General features: G+C 37.9%; 1 protein-coding gene across 1 annotated transcript in view; it reads right to left on the reverse strand.

The window, feature by feature from the left end:
- Positions 1-18848, reverse strand: part of nudt14 (nudix (nucleoside diphosphate linked moiety X)-type motif 14) — a 32292-nt gene extending 13444 nt beyond the window's left edge. Inside the window, exons 1-2 of the mRNA XM_084091753.1 lie at positions 18526-18848; positions 2494-2537 (exon numbers count right to left, since the gene is read on the reverse strand). Of these exons, the coding sequence (XP_083947879.1) occupies positions 2494-2537; positions 18526-18606 (125 nt within the window). The 5' untranslated portion in view covers positions 18607-18848. The remainder of the gene's footprint in view (positions 1-2493; positions 2538-18525) is intronic.
- Positions 18849-19725: the final 877 nt, after the last annotated feature.

Here is a 19725-nt window from a genome sequence, read left to right on the forward strand (position 1 = left end):
TGAGCTGTGGAGTACAGACTATCAGGAATGAAGAGTGCAGTCTGGGTCGACCCTTGAAAACTGCGGCTGACGGGTCAGTGCCCCAGCGAGCCGAGGCATGTCTGAATGACGTGCTCCTCGCTGCTTCACCTCTCCACCATGAAAGTACTGTCGAAGTCACGCAGGACATGTCACACGCCATTAAGCCTGCTGTCCATTAGGGCTGTTTGGTTCTTGATACGGGATGCAATGCAACGGGAGCAGCAGGAAGAGAAGGAGAGGCCTGGTGCACCATTATACTAATCACTCACATCACACACTGATGCAAATCCAAAACTGTAAACTGTAGATCAATATGCACACTCATCAACGCCCCTGAAAATCCTCACAAAGGACAACGGCTACCAACTCCTTACCTCTCAAAGACCAGCAGAGATCACAAGAGACTGTAGCAGTGGCATTAATGACCTGAACAGATGCTCCTCTTAATGGCTTTACCTTTCAACTGCAGATCACATCATTCATCAATCCACTAAACAGTGTAACAAAACAACGTCACAGTCAAATGGTGATGTCAAATATTTTAACAAGTGCACATACACAACCGTTCAAATGTTTGGGGTAACGTTAGGTAATTTTTTTTTTTTTTTTTTAAATAAGTCTCTTATCCTCACCAAGGCTGCATTTATTTAATAAAAAAATACAGAAATACTGTAATATTGTATTACAATTTAAAATAACATATTTATTTAAAATTTAGTTTATTCCTGTGAGGGCAAAGCTGAAAATTCAGCATCATCAATCCTTGAGAAATCATTGTAATATGCTGATTTGCAGCTCAGGAAACAACATTTCTTATTATCATCAATGCTGAAAACAGTTGTACTGCTTAGTATTTTTGTGAAAACTTTAATGCATTTTTTTCAAGATTCCTACAAGAATAGAAAGTTCAAAGGAACAGCATTAATTTAAAACAGAAACATTATAAATGTCTTTACTGTCACTTTTGATCAGCTTAATGCATCCTTGCTAAATATAAGTGTTAATATCTTCAAAAGTTCTTACTGATCCCAAACTGTTGAATGATCGAGTATGTGAGTAACATGGAGTACAAAATAAGACCACATAAACACTCACATTCGAATAATTATTCAGCTTTTACAATATGAAGCACCTTCTCATAATCAAGGAATTTACAACAGAACATCATCATTTTCTGTGGTGAATGAGTCTTTTCTTCTTCAGCACCACTCCTGAATTTGACACAAAGTGACAATCTTTTTAAAGTCAATTTGAGTTTTTATTCTTCCCGTTGTCGCTTGAATTGTGCCGGGTTGCCCCACCCACAGTGAAATAAGATTGGTCCAAAATCCAGATCCACAAATGTTCTGATTGGCTGTAATTTTCTCACCTTGCAGCACTTTGAATTTATTGAGATTAGAAAAACTACACGCCTGAATGAATGTTTAGGATGAGGTGTTATAACCCCACAGAAACTTTTTGGTTTTGTAGCCCATTTTTCTCACAGACATGGTCCAGACGCTCCTCATTGAAGAACAGAGGACTTCTGAAGAAACCTAATATAGGAACATGCTGTAACTCTTGCTATATTATTGGCCAGAGAGTTTGCAACCACTTTGTTCCACCAGGTCTATTTTCTGAGAATGATTCAATATCCAGACAGCTCCACGAAAAATAAAAGTGTCCCGCAATATTGACACACGGTCCACAGAGGTTCTCAATTCTCACTGATAGCTTTAATGAACCCTGTATGAAAGGTCACCATGATCTCAAGGCAGCAGTTGACAACTGGAGAGGTGCAAAGAGGCTGCTCTTAGGTGTGTAATGACCCAAAGACTGCTTTGGGTCGGTGAGAAGGGGTTGTGTGGAAAACAGAATGGAAGTTTAACTGCTTCTGCCTCTCTCTTGGACACTTCAAGCCTGGTCAAGGATCAGTAACTGCACTGAAGACAGGTGGAGGGCTGCAAGGTCTACCTGAAACTACTAAAAAGAGGACTGTGTATAAAAGTAAGAAAGAAAGGGACAGATTTATCATGACAAAGCTCAATGGAGATGTGAGCGTGTAAAAGATAGAATTGAAGAGAGATCAAGATGTGCACACAAAGACTTTTGGGGCAGGGGAGAACTTCCTATTGTTGCACCGTGGTGAGACATTCCAGCTCCAAAAGCCTCTAATCCTCCCAGGTTTATAGTCGCCTTGAAGTATTATGTTCAATGATTTACACTCCACGCAACTCAATGCAAGGGACATCTCTCGAAGAATATCGTTAAACAGGTTAACAGGAAATCCAAATCTCCATTTCTCACTAAAGCACTAAAAGCTAAATGTATCAATTTAGAGGGCAGTCAGAACTCCAAAGAGAAAGAAATACAGTCAAAAACAGAAACCAAATTAGCCAAAATCAAATAATTCAGAGAGGGCTTACTTCACAGTGTTATTATTGTAAAAAAAAAAAAAAATCAAAAAAGAGAGAAAGAAAGACACATACTCACCTATCATGGGTTTGCATAAAGTCCCAGGACTTCTTTGTTCCATTCTGTGAAAAAAACCAATAAAAATATCATATAATTTCTAAAATAACAATTTAGGTAAATATATAAAACAAAGATTTGAGACAGTCCAACAAATCTATTCATATTTTGCAAACATATAAAAATCCATGTCCAGAGATGACGCGCACAGAAAGTGGTTCATGAGAAGAATATTTTTGATAGTTGTATTTATAATGTTAAATACTGAACATTTTTTCATGCCGGAAAATTTGTTTTCCATGAAGAGAGGGATTGTCAAATTAAATTTTAATTTCTCTGCTAAAATGTGTAAACCGGGCCTATTTGCAAATTTAACTCCTACTGTAGTTGCTAGGCAACCAGACATCCTATTAATCCCAAAATTATATAAAATGCAATTAGCCACAGATCCCAAGATATTAAGTTATAGCTGTTCAATAACAATAATTGCATGTCTATAATAAAGAGCGTGTTCATATTCAATTTCATATGTATAATCAAATATACAGAGTTAAAAAGTTGCCATTTAATCTTAATTAAACTATTAAATGGCAACTTTTGGATTTAAGTGAGACAAGAATATTTGTGTATTCGAGTTGTCAAAACTACAGCAATAATGGGAGAGGGTGTGGAGCTCTTAAAAGGTTAGTAGTAACAGCCCAGGCTTATGTTTTGTGTACAGTACAGTGCATGTACAGTGCTAAGTGTCTCACTCACCCTTTTATATAAAACACTAGCACTTTTGATCACTGCAATGCCTGAAGACAGGGATTCTGTCAGACATGAATCTCACAAGATCAGGCATGTTCTTGAAAAGGTTGTTGGTGTCTGTCAAGATGATAGGGGATCGGCCCAGTGTGTGCGCTTGTACTTGATGGAGCATCACCTCAGCATGCTTATTCTACATACACTTGTGTAAAACGTATTGTCCTTTCTTTATATCATGGGTTCAACTTGTAGTTTGGGATGAAAACTCAACACACAATGAACACTCAATTCAAGCAACTGAGCTGTATATCAGAGGCAATGTAATGGTATGCAAGATGCTTGGTATCACAGAAGTATGTTCTCTGAAGATCCAATATCATATCTTTAAAAATAGAACAATTACAACTATATTCAGAATACGCTTATGTCCAAGACTTTGCACCCAATATTTGTCTTAACACATACCAGATCAAGATCATGTGTCATAATTGTGAACAAGTAGCCTACAGCCTTAATAATAATAAGGGTTTGGAAATGAGTAATTTTCTTTTCATGGGCGCTCTTTATGCTTACACCCACAGTAACTATTCATTCACCACAAAAGAGTGAATTAGTACATCACTCTAAACTTTGAAAAATAAGCATAGCTCAGCATAAGCAGTATCTTGCAGAGCTAAAGCTAAAGGAACACAATACCAGGCAGTATCATGATACATCTCATGTGGATTCATGTACATAAATAAATATTATTATACGTTAAATGATTATACAAAAAATAAAAACCAACAAAAATTTTCAACAAATTTTGCTGTAATTTACTGACTTTCTTGCAGAATTCCATCTGTGGACTAGTTAGGCTAAACCCTCAAAGCCACTGTCACAGAAAACTTTTAAATAGGCGTTGACCATTTTTAATATGCTCCTTATTCAATTTTTAAAGTGCTATCTGCCTGGTTAGCAGATAAACTGGATGTATGTTTGCAAGCGCAAAGGCAGAAATAATCAAAGGCTTCATTACACCGCTCAATGAACAATGCACTATTTAAAAAAAATAAAGCACCTTTTTCCAGTTGAACAGCTTAAGTGTGACATACCTAATCATGGTTGCTGGTCTGATCTGTTAATAAGAAGCAAAGCTCCATTAATGGAAACAGTCATCGGTTAACCTGAGGCACCAGTGTAAAACGAGAGTGTGGAAAGTGAACCTGCATACCAAGCATGGTCAGTGGATCCGACGGGGTCATGTTTGCTTTGGGCAATGCCGCTTTTCGTGCTAATGACCTGTATCCTTTGGCTCCAAAATGTGGCTGTTTTGGAGGGAAGACTGAGAAAGCGGAACAAACTTCAGTCTCGTAGCTCTGTATGGTGTCAGAGTTGCTCCATTAATCCAAGAGCAACTAGTTAAATGCTTGAAAGGGTTTCTTGTAATCTTCATTACTCAAGCGTCAGCTGCTTTGCTACATGAAAGAAACGTCAATGTTTAGAAAATATCAAATCTTTTTGATTAATGGATTTTCATTTGTGATTACGTTGAAGATTAAAATTTTGAATAATAATTTAAAAGTAATTCAGATTTGCTAATGAATCATTGGCCACATTCGCACAGCAGCAGAATACGGTTACGTTCTATAACCGAGCTCAAACCCGTAAATATTCAGGACTCACAACCACATTCTCTGAAAACCCACGCAGTGTGAATGGAACCGGACTGGATAACTTGTTGTCTGTCATGTCATAGTGAAAGAGAGCCTACCATGTGTTGCTTTCAATTATTATTATTTAAAAATAAAAAATAAAAAAATAAAAAATTACCAGCTGCCTTAAATTTTTAAGTACAATCAACTTTTGCACTGTTTCAGTCATTTCAACTTAAATTACATTAAACTGACTTAAAAATGATTTGAATCTTGTATAACTTAAAATAAAAAGTAGAAAAAAAGTAGAAAATTGCTTAACTTATTTTGATGAATTAAAGCAATGTAAAAACATGTTGTCACAACTTATTGATCAATTTTTTATAGTGTGAACGGCTATACAGATAGTATTTGAGATGCTACTGTAAGTTGCTGTTTGAATGGGATATTTTGAGACTCACATCCGTAAATAAATATGGGTGTCAATCGCAATAACTGACATTGTGAACCTAACCATTTAGACAGATCTATGAACTGGTTTGATTAGTTCATTGAAAAGCATCATCTCGAAAGATCGATATTATGTCCTGCAAGCGAGATATCTAGCCCATTAAATAGTTTGGAGCAGACTGTAACCAGCAAACTGTATATTCACAATAAAAATTTCTCTGAATTTTGATATTTTTATGATTTTTATTTATTGAAAACAAGACTTTTCAGCAAAGAAAAAAGGATACTAATGTTTTACTCAATATTAAAACCACATTTGAAAACTGGTCTTTTTGTACCTTTTACACTGCAGAAGAGATGCTGTTTACCTCACAAGAAGTGTTATAAAAATACCAGGGCCAGGAAATAGGTGTGTGCCACATCCTTAATCATGTCACAGCGATCCAAACATTTTTGTGTAGGTGCAAAATTCTACAAAAAATTTCCTGCAGTGCTAGACAAGTGGGGATAAAAGTGCCTTTTCATGGCAAGTGTATACTTGAGTGCATACTTGTGGAGGCAAAAGTGGGTATGTTAATGTGTGGAGGGGGATGTAACATGCTTAGCTTTAGATTGTCAAACAAAAGTCTTTACGCTACTATCATCAGAGTGATTATTTTTTAGGGTTCATAGCGGGTTGATGCAAACTACAGTATCTAAAACAAAGAGACCCGCAGTTTTTTGAAAAGATAGAACATTTGCATTCCATGAACGCAAACACTTAGTCTAAGTCTGAACACCAGTATTAACCCAACCATCACTACAAGCGAGAGCACTGAAAGGGAGAGGCTATGCAAGTTTATGCACTGCAAAGACAAGCCCACAAAGTGAAAGTGCTGCAAATTGAGCATAAGCTATTACAACATAGAAAAAGTTGTTTAAGATGAGGGATTTGTTCAACAGGAATTGAGGAATTGTTGCTCAACCAACAAGTATGCACATTCACGTACCATAGACACCAGGTCTATTGCATCTACGTAATCACTGCCATGGAATCCTGAAAAAAAACCATTTAGTTTTGTTCACGCATTACCAAAAAACAGCATAGACTAAAAGATTGATTTTAGAATTTAAGAATCAATATCGGTTTGACAAAATGAAGATTCAAAACCATTCATTGATAGTCAAACCAGCCCCAGTATCAGTTGCTAAGAACATTCTATAACATCATGTTCACATTATTGTGACTTACAGAGGATGTTTTTTACTACTATTAGCACATAAAAAGGCAGAAAATCTCCTCTAACAGGTTAACCTTAAACCTAGTAGCCATGCATCCTGGTAAAGCAACCTGATTGATGTAGGTTGTGTAGATTTGTGTACAATAGGCTAGAAAATGTAAGATGACATCTGATACAGACTAACCGATAAAAAAAAAAAGTTTACCAATTCCAAAACAAACGTCCACTTTAAAAAACAAAATTGACCGAAGTCTAAGAATCTACAAAATCCATTCATGTCAGCACACTGTAGAAGTGATACTATAAATGGCCTTGTTGCTAAGAAAATGCATTTACTGTAAACATACTAAAAAAAACTATTTTGTAATGACTGATTCATTTATTGTATTTCAAGCAGTGACTGTAAATTCTTGATGTTGCTTTCTGATGTTCTGCAAAGCATCTTATCTAAACAGACAAAGTGAAAACAGAGATGTTGCTCTGTAGGTCTGAATCCTGTAGAACCACAGAAGGCCCTTAAACTGTGCTACTGTTTTAAACTTAGGATTTATGAACACATTAAAGGCAGTTGTATTTAAATCAACCACTTTAGATAATATACTGATAATTTTTTTAAAACATAAGATGATTCTTCACCAAGTCTCATTCATCTCTTATTACTATGCACATGATCACACAGAACTTTCAACAGTAAAAACAAATGAATAAGCATTAACAAATGAGACCTTACTGTAAAAGTATTATTGAACAATTACAAAATTAATATTAACAATATATTTAATGGAACTAAAATCCACGTAAATTAAGGGATAAGGATGTGTACAAACATGCATTCTTAGCTCAAAATGTATGCTGTTGAATTCATAAGGTCAAATGACTGTACTAGTTGAATACATGACTGGAAGGTACAAGAAATTCAGGTTTAATGGAGGGCTATAGGCTTCACTTGACAAGAAACATGTGGTACAGGTTTGGCAGCACCACTTGGTTTTCATGGTAAAGCATCTTGTAGTACAAGTACATTGTAACTTACAACGTTAAGTCAACATTCTAAGTGCCGAGCCATAAGCCACTGAAGTGATAGTTCACCTAATAAAAGGACATTCTGTCATCATTTACTCACTTCTGTGGAAAATCAAAGATGATGTTGAAAAAGGGCATACAAAAAAGACAATGGGGTCCAATGAGGTTGACCTTATTCAATCTTATTGACTTCCATTCCATGGATAAAAACTTCTACTTCTATATTTCTTCAAAATATCTTCTTTTATGTTCCACAGAAGAAGGAAAGTCATTTGGAATAACATGAGGGTGAATAAATCATGACACCCTTAAAAATGACCTACAAAATTACTTAACAAGTGTTCACTAATTTTTTTATATGATCCATCATTCTGAAACAAACCAATTGAAGCCCAGGTTATATTGCCTCCAAAACCCCTGGTGAGGTCCTAGCTCCTTTTATTGTTTTGCCCCCTAAAGGACTATTCTGTGTGGCCGAGAGTGTTCAGGGTCCCTGGCCTTGCACACAGATGGTGGGGGTCCCTCATTATCAGGGCCACTCTCTAGGTCAACAAGAAAAGCCTTTTGGGACCCTGGGAATCACAAGCGACATGGATTACAACACAGATTACAGGGAGTGGAAGGAGACACAAGACTTGAAATTATTGTGCCCCCTCCATCCTACTCGCAATAAAAGCGTATGAGTGAATAGGGACGGAGCGACAGGCCTTGTTCTTTTGCATGCTTAAAGTCTAATTATCATCAGCTTGCAGTATATAATGCTGTGACCCCGACAGCTGCTGAGAATTCAATTGCCGTCACGCTGCCATTTACAATCAAGGCCTTTAATTCGCACCATGTGCTGTTCAACTTCCTAAGATTTAAAGCCCTTATCGCACATTATTCCCACCAGGCTATCATGTGCCAAGCCCTGCTGATATTCATAGTAAGAAAGATGCTGTCTGGAATCTGGATCTGGTAGGGTGTGTTAGTGTGAAATACAAGGGATAATGAGCAAAAGGATTCATTATTTTGAAATCACATGCCTTGTTTACTGTACCTACCCATTAATTTTCTTCTAGTATAAAAACCTTAACATCAGCCCAATATGAATCTCAAAATGAGAGTTGTATTTTATGCAATTATGCACTGCCACCCCGCAAAGGGTACAAAGGTTAATTGAGTCCTCAACCATACTTCAGATCTCAAAGGTAAACAACAAGACGTCATTACGCCGAAACAAACGATGTTACTGAACCAACCAACCACCTAAACAAAACACTTTCTGTGTAAACAACCAAACCCAACCCTCTCGACGCAGACACATGCTGATTCCCCTCAAAGCTCGCTGGGACGACCATAAATAAACACAAGTAAAAAAAACACACAAGTGACAAAACAAGAGATAAACGTTTTATGGAAGGTTTCAGCCTCTCAGATGCAACAATCATCTTCATCCATAATCATTTTTACTTACATTTTGAAAGTGTAAGGGTAAGTGTAAGCTTTAACCTAATTGAAAAGGCTTTGTGTCGCTTCTTTTTTCTGCTCTTGCGCTTCAGAGCACAGGGGTAGGGATGAAAGAGATGGGAGAACAGAGGGAGCTCAACCTCTGTGTCTCCATCTGCTTTCTCCGCGCCCTCCACCCCTCATCGACCCCTCTCTCCTTCTGCCCCTCCATCCCACAGGTGTGAGCTTACCTCCCCAAATTACCCCCTTCGTGTACCCCCGCCCCCCTTCAAGCCCCATGCTGAGCTTAAGTAGTGCTCTTGCCTGTGAGCCTAGGGCTACAAGTTCTTGCAGCCATCACAGCAAATTCCTACTAAAGATCCTTGATTACGCCGCCAGTTGATGGAGGGTATCACAGGTTTTTATTAACTTTATCAAGCGCCGCAGTTTGGATTTGTGCATTGAAAACCCCATTTGGATTTGTTGCCCATGAAAAAGAAAACTCAAAATCTAGTTTAACACACGTACCACATTCTAAATGTGCTTTGATTTCACTTAGGTTTTATATGGTTTATATGGTAAAACATATCAAATTAATCTTATTTCATTAGTGTTTTAAGTAATTAAAAGTAACAGATTATTATCAGGGAATTTTTTACTTCATTTAATTTCGAAATTATAAACATGCTTATCAAAAAAGACGTGAATTCAAGTCATTGTCTGTATGAATTGCATTTTAAATAAGAGGTATCATGGAGCCTTCACGTGCTATGGTAATTATGGTAAATACCAAAAGCCGACGTGGAAAATGCACATGAACACCCCCTCATGTGGTATTTTCCACTGGGCAGCTCGTAGAATATTTTGATGCACGAGTTGCCGAGATGAGATAACCTTTGACCTTTTCAAAATGGCGGAGAGCAACGCAAGAGTCGTGAATGGTAAGCTTTGTACACAACTAAACGTTTTTTGCTACTGTTAGCGGATAGTTTTTGTAGCCTATACAATGTTGTGACATTAACAATTGTAATATAATGCGTTAACAGTGTCAGTTTTAAAAATACCGTTATGGTTTGGTGTTACCTACCCAGAGCAGATGCTAGCTAGCAGTCAATAGGAGCCTCCTAGTAATGAGCGGTCAGGCAATTTACTCACGTGAATGTATTTTGTCTGTAGTGTATCTGTGAGTCCATGTTTTCCCTACATTACGACAACAAAAGCACTTGAACACAACACACTGGTAAATACCAGTTCACAAGTGGAAAATATCATCTTTTCCATAGCACGTGAAGGCTCTATCATACACGCCCTTGTAACTTTGCTTTCACTAGGGAAAAACAAGCATCAAAAAACAACTCTAACACATAAAGAGAGACATCAGTGTACATTATATTCTTCACTATGCGAGTGATTTATGAACTTTTCAAAGAAACACACATCATTGTTCCTACGAACAATCCACAATCTCACAGGAAAATGATATACAGGACATAAATACAATGCCTTGAATGGCGGCTGAAAACCTCCTGCCACAAGATTAAGGCTATGCTATGCAGTGGGAAAATGTTCTTGGGTGCAGTTGCTTCCAGATTCTCACCATACAAAACCAACTTCAGTAAGAGAAAGGATGTCAATGGTGATATAGGGCCACACAGTCTTGGGAAAGTGACAGAGTCCTTTCATCAGTTGTGTAATGGGTTTGGAAACAGTCGATAAGTAGTAAGTTACACTGCGACACACTTACCACGCAATGCAAGATGACAGGCCAGCCTTGGGCGACAAAGAGTACTCGAGGCTCAAGAGCCTTTCTTTCTCTTTTCCTCTCCTTTTGCTCTCATTGTTTTAGAGTGTCTCTGTAAAGCTGTCTAAAGAGAGGTGGTCTACATAGAGGGTAGGGTTAACGGCTTTCATGGGAAGCGCACATCTCGATCTCACCTTTTTCGTGCTCATTGGGCTCTAATGCATTCATTACCTTTCTTGCGCACATCTGCCTCACGTAAATCCCATTTCCTGTCTATTGAGCGCGCCCAGTGGCCTGGTGCTGGGGCGATGGCCGCCACACGTTTCCCATGGCCTCCTCACCCTTCTGCTCACTCCAGCGTCCCTACCCCTATTGTTTCTCATCTGTTCTTCCCCACCCAGTGAACACTGTTGTCTGCCCACCAACCCCTGCTTTAATCCAACACCCCTCCTCTCCCCAATACACTCTCCTTTGATAACCCCCTTTCCTAGCCAAGACCCCTGCTGCTAAAGCAGTAGCCTGGCAGCTGGAGCAGTTGACCATGTTGGCTCAGCTGCTGGTTCTCGGGACCCGAGTGACTCTCGGCTCTGCATGAGAACAACACTGGGAACTGGCTCAGGCTAAATTTCATTATCCAACCACTCCACTAATTAATTAAGGAGCTGTCCAATGGGAGAGCATTGGATAATTACTGTACCTGAGATACAAGAACCAATCATATCAGATGTCATGTGTAAGGGACAGTGCACTGTAAAATAATTTGCACCAGTGTTGTAGGACTCTAGAGTTGGCTTTGTCTTGTCATGGGTCTTGATTCAGATGTACTTTTTTTTAGTCAATCCATTTGTGATTAATAGACCTTTGTCAGGGTAGCGACATGTTTAGTTTTAGACAGGAATGAAAACGAGGCTGTAAGGGATAGAAGTAGAGTGTGTTCAATGGACTGTACTGTTGTTTAACAACAAATTGATTGTTTGGGTGATAAAACATCTTCCCAAAAGACTTTTAGAAGTCAAAAACTCAATTTTGAAAGTTGTGAATTTTGAAAAACTTTTTGGGGGAAATATATTTTTGTCATTCTTTCACGTTAGGGGATGACAAAAAATATATTCCAAAAAAAAAAAAAAACGTGGACATGCGAGCTCCATGTAGGCTAGTAACTTTAGCGGCTATGATTTTCGCGATATAGCAGTTCAGTTCACTTGAAATCAAATCGCAAGTGTGTGAATATTAAACTGTAAAAAAGACTATTTAAATACGAATCCTACATGTTCTGTGTGAATGAATGGAGCAGACGATGCACATTTTCATTTACCTCACACAACCACACACACGTGTGACGCTCGAGCTGTTTTTTGCCTATATGAGGACACATGCTACACCCCCTACATGCATTGTGCGTTCCTCCATCACATTTTCTAGAATCCTGGGGCCTCATTTTTAAAACGTGCGGTCTGCTGATAGACTCCTGCTTGTTTTTAAACACTCCTGTGCATTGATCATTGTAACCAATCACAGACATATCCGATGAGCGTGTAAACACAATGGCCAATCAGATGTGTTTACGATTCAGCTCAACAGCACTCAAAGCGTCACAATTTAAAATTTCATTACCGACTTGGTACCGAAGCCGGTACTTTTTGGTACTCTAATCCACGCCAACAGTCATATTTATAAAAAAGGTCTTTGATGTGGAAAAGTGCAGCAGATTTAATTGAAGCTTTTATTCACATGTAAACATTAATCAATGCACACATCAGTTATGGTAAACAGAAGCTCAAGCATGCTTGCTTGATGTACAAGAACCAGTGAGGTTCATTCGCGTGTTACGCGGCATGTTTGAACTTCCACAAGAACCTATGAGGTTTGTTCTCGTGCGTCAAGCAAGTACGGCTAAGCTTCTGTTTATGCTAGCTGATCCATGTTTATATGTGAAAAAAAAAAATCTAAATTCAATTTGTTCATCATATAAAGTGATCGTGTCTCTTCACAAAATTTAGACTAAAACCACTCAATTCATATGGATTAGTTTTACGATCTCTTTATGAACTTTTTAAAGCATCAAATTGGTATTTGAGTAGACTGTCAACAGATGGACGGAAATCTCTCAGATTTAATCAAAAATATCTTCGTTTGTGTTTTCCGAAGATGAACGAAGGTCTTACGGGTTTGGAACGAGTAAATGATGAAAAATATGGCAGTGAACTAACCCTTTAACTATTAATCATACACTGCAAAGTGACAACTTACAAAAGATTCAATTAATCATGAGAATTTCCAACAATGAAAGGAACACACACAAAATGTATGACAAAGTCCAAAAACAGACAATAGTCATAATCATCCATGCCCTAAAACTTAATTTCATCCATGCCCTAAAACTTAAACAATTTCTTAGACAATTAATCGCCACTCAAATTTCATATTCGTGACAGCCCTAGTACTGACTAGGGGTTGGACGTCTTGAAAGTCAAGTCATCGTCGACTAGTCGCTGATGACGTCATTAATGAACAAATAAGCCTGAACCTTGAGCTGAGACTCGAACGTGTGTTGCCTTGTGCACAGCTGTGGCATATGACACAGCGCTGCCCACAAGACTATTGCTTCTACATAACAGCTTATTTTTATCAGTTCTTGTTCAGTGCTTGTTCTAAATCAGATACATATTAAGTAGCACAGTAAAGATCCCTATAATAGTAATTAGTATAGTAATTATATTAATAGTAAAGATCTATTGCGTGTGGATTAATTCTACCTGGCAGTGTCTCTACTAATAGTGAAGCTGTGGGTTTTAGTAAATAAGAAATATATGCTAGAACTTTTCAGTTTCTAAGCTATTTTATTGATAAATCACAAAACAGTGTTGACAATACATTTCTGCGCTACTGAATGTTTCAGTGTGCGTGCGTTCCGAACATGATGTGCGACCTACTGTCTGTATGTGTGTTACAATGCTTCAGGGCATTAATTTAGAACGGCGATTAACTTGCGTGTACAATAAGCTGTTTAAAACGTGCATTCACCTGATCAATTTTTGAGGTGGTATAATCAAACATATCTTGTGGAGCGATCTCGGAGAATGCATTTATTTGTCATTTTAACTGTTGGAAACAGAGCATAAAAGTGGACTTCAAAGATTTCTTATTCTATTGCGCCCTCTATAGGCTATGACCAGTGACTAGTCGACATCAAGCTTAAAGCGTCATGGCAGAGCATTTAAGTCAACTAGTCAACTAGTCTGTGCAACCCCTATGACTAATTGAAAAGGCATTATTTTTACCCAGCCCTACTAGACAACACATTGACTGACTGAATAATACCAAACCCTGGAGGTGAATCTACAAAAGGCTTGGTGCAAAGGTGAGATGGGTGGCAACATTTGAAAATACAGGTGGTGGAATGGATTGGCAGCAACCGTGTACTGGTACATGGCAGCAGGGCTGTGTGGGTGGCAAAGCGCCTGTGACTCAGTGATGCGGCTGGTGCTGAAAATTTCAACTTCCTTCAGAGAGGCAAAGGTTGTAGGTGTGGGTGCATAGACTGCACTTATCTTCTGTTGCACCTGAAAAAGTGTCTGGATGTTTTCTGACCTGCACTTTAAAGCGCTCACTTGTAATGCATTTAAGACCTCCTATGATCATTCATAATGGAAAAGCAGGACAATTAAGGCCTAATTATTCTTTTCTACTAGCCTGAACAGGACTTCATATGCAACACTTTGTAATTATTAGCACAAATTATATCTATGAACTGACTGGCCTAAACATATTTATTTTCTCTCTAATGGAACATATTCCTAACACAAAGCAAATCTATTTAAATATCCTGCATTACTATGACCTAGTACCACAGCATCAATTTTAAAGCAGAATCCTGCCTTTTTACAACAAATACACTATACATTTTTTTTCATGATTTACTATTATTTTACTGCATATTATTTTGTCAAATCAACTTAGATCATTAATGTTGTTCAGATAATATAATATTTTGAGTTTCTGTTGATTAAACCAATCACTTTTTTTGTATCAACTAAATATTTTAGTTATTATAAACTAATAGTTTGTTTTAGTTTTGAGTGAACTCAAAATTTTAAAGCAACCAATCTGAGCTTCATTTGAGCTTCCGCAAGAACCAATGAGGTTTGTTTTCATGCATCAAGCAGTTGAGCTTACAACCAGGTTACTTACTTTAAAAAAAAAAAAAAATTAACCAAGGATTATTTTTTACAGTGTAGATATGCTTAAGTGTTTAATCAACACATAATTATTACACTGAGAATAAAAGCCTTAATATGCAAAGGCAAACGAATGAGAGCCTGCCAAACATCACCAAATCTTTGTGGTAATCAGTAAATCCACTATAGAAACCATGCTAAAATGTCGTAACCATTTGTGCTGTTTCATGTTTAGGAACATCTTGTTTAGGAAGGGTATTACTGAAAACAGTGAAAATCTGGCCACCGTCTGAGTCACCAGTCTCGTTTATACAAAACCAGATTTATTTTTATTTTATTTTTTCAGATGATGATATTTTGATGTGCTCTTAATGGTAAATATGTGCATTTCTAATGCCAGTCGTCTATGAGGGAGCATTGCATCCCTATAGCATTTAGTTGTAGGTGTAGTCCGAATAGTAGTCTGACCGACCACCATTTTAAAAACAAATAAGCCACTGAGCGAGGCCTGAGCATTAATACGCAGCACTTTATATCCATACTACAAGATTTAGTTTGTGTGTGACCCAAAGTAAAACATGAAACATCTTGAAATCCCTTACCCTCACATTAAGGGACTTAATCTGGAAAGAAAGCACCATGCATTCCATCCATGCCCGCACAGAGCAGAGGATGTGGATGACTAAGACACCTCATGTCCAACCCGTGTATGTGGACCCAGGGTCTGCTTGTCAAACTATAGTAGGAGGAAGTATTACCACACTCTGAAAAATGCAACACACAGCTTGAGGAGAACAATCAAAGAGGAAACACCCACAGGTGCCCCGCAAAAAAACCCCAAAAAGGATTTAATGCATACCAGTACAACAGAAGGAAAAATTACGTCAACTCAGGAAAACACTGGATGTGTTGACATATTTGGTACCACAGTTCCAAAGAAAAGGATTGGAATGCATGCCAAAAATCAGTCAGTACCAACAGGTTAAAGATTAAATCATATAATATAGGCTATTTGAATATTATAGTAAGGTCTACAGATGTGTTGCCTTTAGCTACTACTCTACAGTTTCATAGAAATAAGAAAAGGAAGGCAATGCCAAAACAACAGATTAAAAAAAGATAAAAGCATGGTCAGGGTCACAAATTAAATTTAGGGCTTTGAGCAAAAAAAGCCACTTAGAGTGGCTAAAAGAATATTAACATTAAATGCGTGCGTAAAATGACCTCGTAATGAAGTCCTGTTTTTTTGTTGTTGTTGTTGTTGTTGTTTTTTATCCATGTAAGCTAATATTATAATGTATATTGCATTTGCTGTCTCAGTAGTGAGTGTTGTTGAATGTGTATCTACTAGCTAATGCATAACAAACTGGGGGAAAACACATGAATTATTAAACTAATAGCTGCAGTCTCCTGATTGGTAAATACTGTAGCATTCCATTAATGCTAAAATCAAGAATTATAATCAAGTTATATGTATGATACAAAACACCTGTTCACCAGGCCACTTCAACGCACCCAGAGGATTAGGCCTATGTTTTGCTTTTTTCCCCAACAAATTTCTTAACATGTGTAAATATGTGTATGAACATAAAGAGATTCAACCACTGAGACATAAACTAAAGAAATTTCACAGACATTTAACAAACAGAAATGGAATGAGTCCCTGAACAAAGAGGGGGTCAATATCAAAAGTAGCAGTCAGCATTTGGTGTGGCACCAGCTGCTTTAAGTACTACAGTGCATCTCATCCACACGGACTGCAGCAGATTTGCCAGTTCTTGTTGCGATATATAAACCCACTCTTCCACCAAGGCACTTGCAAGTTCTCAAACATGTCTGGGGGCACATATGGTTACATGTTGTTTGCCATGCGAGGTTGATCAGCTGCCCTTCCTGTCTCCATCTTACATTATGGACATGGCAGTTTATTGCTCTGTTCACATCTGCGGTCCTCAGCAGGACTACTGCATGTTCACACAGGTGATCACGGACCATGGGAGTCCATCTCCTAGTGTTTTCAGTACTAGAGTCAGTACAAAGGTTTCTTTAGTGTTAGTGTCTCTAAGTTATTGTAAATGTGACCTTAATTGTCTACCGCCAGTAAACTTTAAGGCCTTTTCCACACTAATACGTTTTTGTTTGAAAACGCATCTTTTTCTCTCCATTTTGGCCTGTCCACACTGAGACGGCGTTTTTGTCCTGTGAAAACTGAGCTTTTTGAAAATGCTTTCCCAAGTAGATAAATTTGAAAACGTCGTTTTCGCATTGTTGTGTGGACTGTGAAAAGGTATTTGAAAACGAAGAAGCATTTTTAGTCATGTGACGCATATTGAACTGTTAGATATGCGTTTATACCGCTATTATGCGCTATAACTTTCACACTGTTGCTAAAGATATGTTACTTTGTAAACTCCTAATATTGCAGTCCTGCAAAAATTTACTCGCAATTGCTGTCCTGTGCCAAAACATGAGAGCAGTTGCGTTTTAGACCAAACATTTAAAGGCGAGTGAGTGACACATAAGTGAATGGTGAGATATTTTGCTTAATAAAATAATCCTGCCTGAAAAATAGCATGAGAACTTTGATTATGTCTGTTCCATCTGTATCATCTAATTGAGCTTTTATGAGGGTTTTACGCATGCACGGTAAGGTGAATTTATCGTTTTCAGACGTTTCATTGAGGATGAGAAACTTTTGGAAAATGCTTGAAAACGCTAGTGTGAACGCAGCTTTCAAATATCCGGGTTAATGTAGATTTAGTGTTTTAAGGACTGTTCCATAGGTGCATGTGCAATAATTGTTAATTAGTATTTATGGTTAAGCATGAAAAACCCATTACATTGTTTAAACCCATTACAAAAAAAATCTGTAAAGCTAATTTTGGATTTTACAAAATTATCTTTAAAATACAGTATGCTGAAAAAAAGGATGTTTCTTTTTTGCTAAGTTTATATATCTTTTATGCTAAGTTTATATATCTTTTAGTGAGTCAGATGTCACTTAATTAATTTGCTTAAAAATGTTTTAATAACTCGAGTCCTTATAATATTTCATATTTATAAAATCAAGAAGGCCTCCACTGAGGGTTGTCCTAACAATAGCATTTGCCCTGACTATATTCAAAACACATTATTGTTTCTATATTTTTATTTATTTTTTCAAAATTGGTTATGACAGAGAGATAGATAACAGTATGGAAAACATGAATGATAATATAGCTTGTGTTCTAGCATGTTTCCATCATGTTCAGTGCAGGATCTCGTTTTATTCCTCAGTACCAACTGTACAATATTATGTGCATCAGGCTTTTAATAAAGCCTTAGGCAGCTGTTCTGCTTGTAATGTAAAGCATGTGCTCGAGGGAAAGTGGCTGCTTTCCTGTCTATAGCTTAATAGCGTCTAGCTAGTTAGCCTAAGATCACAATACACGATATCAGCAACATTTGAAATACGTCGTTTGTCATTCTGAATGCCGCTATGTATGTTATGCTGATTGTGAAATATTAGACGCAATGTTGGTCGATAAAAGCAATGGCAGAATGAATGGGGGTTGGGCTGCTGACAGCAAAATGATGAGGTGTGACCGCATCACTGACAGATGATAACGTGCGATTAAACTATAGCAACTCACCTGGTTGTAATGCACCCTAAACGGTCTCAGATAGTTAGAGCTGGTGCACGGAACCACCTGAATATTATTGATCTGCTCCATGGCTTTGATATAGCTGCCCACGGGTACTTCTCACCACAGATGGCAGAGCCGCAGACTACGGGAGAATGAGGGGAAATGTCTACGGAAGCCTGTGAAGGGCAGAATAAAGAACGCTGTTTAGTCTTTGCGTTGTAGTAATGTTCTGTAGAGGATGACTATGCGGACGCGGTGCAGAAAGCTTCCAGTCAGCTATAGTTGCGGGTGGATAAGGTCATTCGTTCACTTATTTTTATTTTAAGGTTAAACAACGGACTCTGTCGCCTCAGCAGTCAGCACGCCTCCTTTTCGACCTTTACCGGGCGCGCGCCTAACGCGCGCATTCAGGTGTGTGCTTGGCTCGTGCTGGCATTACCTCACATAACTTCAGGGAGCGCGTGATTCGCTAAATAAACCGGCAAGAATTTAAACCGCCAAAAGTATTGAACAATCCCCCCCCCCCCCCCCCCCCCCCGACCATGTCACCTAGAAGTCAACAAAACAATAATTCAAACTAAGTAAGTTTTGATTAATTCTTACAAAATGTCAGGACAATGACAAAAATATATCTCATACCTCCAAAGCAAGTTTTGTTCAATAAATGCAGCAGCAGATGTTGAATATGTCTACTGTCTTCTTGGTGGGGGGAGGGTCTAACTGTGCATGTGCATTATGAGTGTCATCACTCTAGCTTGTTTTTGATTGGAGAAAAATGACATGTTGCAACCATCCCCATGTTGCAACTGTCCCCGGTCACTGGTCATCATCACACTCTCTTAATTAATCATGCGATGTAGTCAGGTCATGTGAATAATGTAGCATACTGTCTTCTTTTCATTATTTTATAGCCTACTTTTATACAGGCAGCAGTAGGCCAATTCCATTCCAAACATCCTTTTTCTTTTCCATCTAATGTAGGCTATTTCGTTTGTTCAGTTCTTAATTTTCTGTCTCTTACCCCCACAAACACTCCACTATTGCAAAGTAAATCTTTCTGCTTATCTGATGGCCTTAAAACATTAGTGATCTACCAGTGAATGTCTAAACATGTGGTTTCAATGTAGTTGAAACAGAATGCAGCATTTGACATGGATGTCTTAAGAATCGCAGAGGTAAACTGTGTGTTTCATGATTGGTGCATGG

Source organism: Abramis brama, assembly GCF_963993115.1.
Source record: "Abramis brama genome assembly, chromosome: 18".
NCBI lineage: Eukaryota > Metazoa > Chordata > Actinopteri > Cypriniformes > Leuciscidae > Abramis > Abramis brama.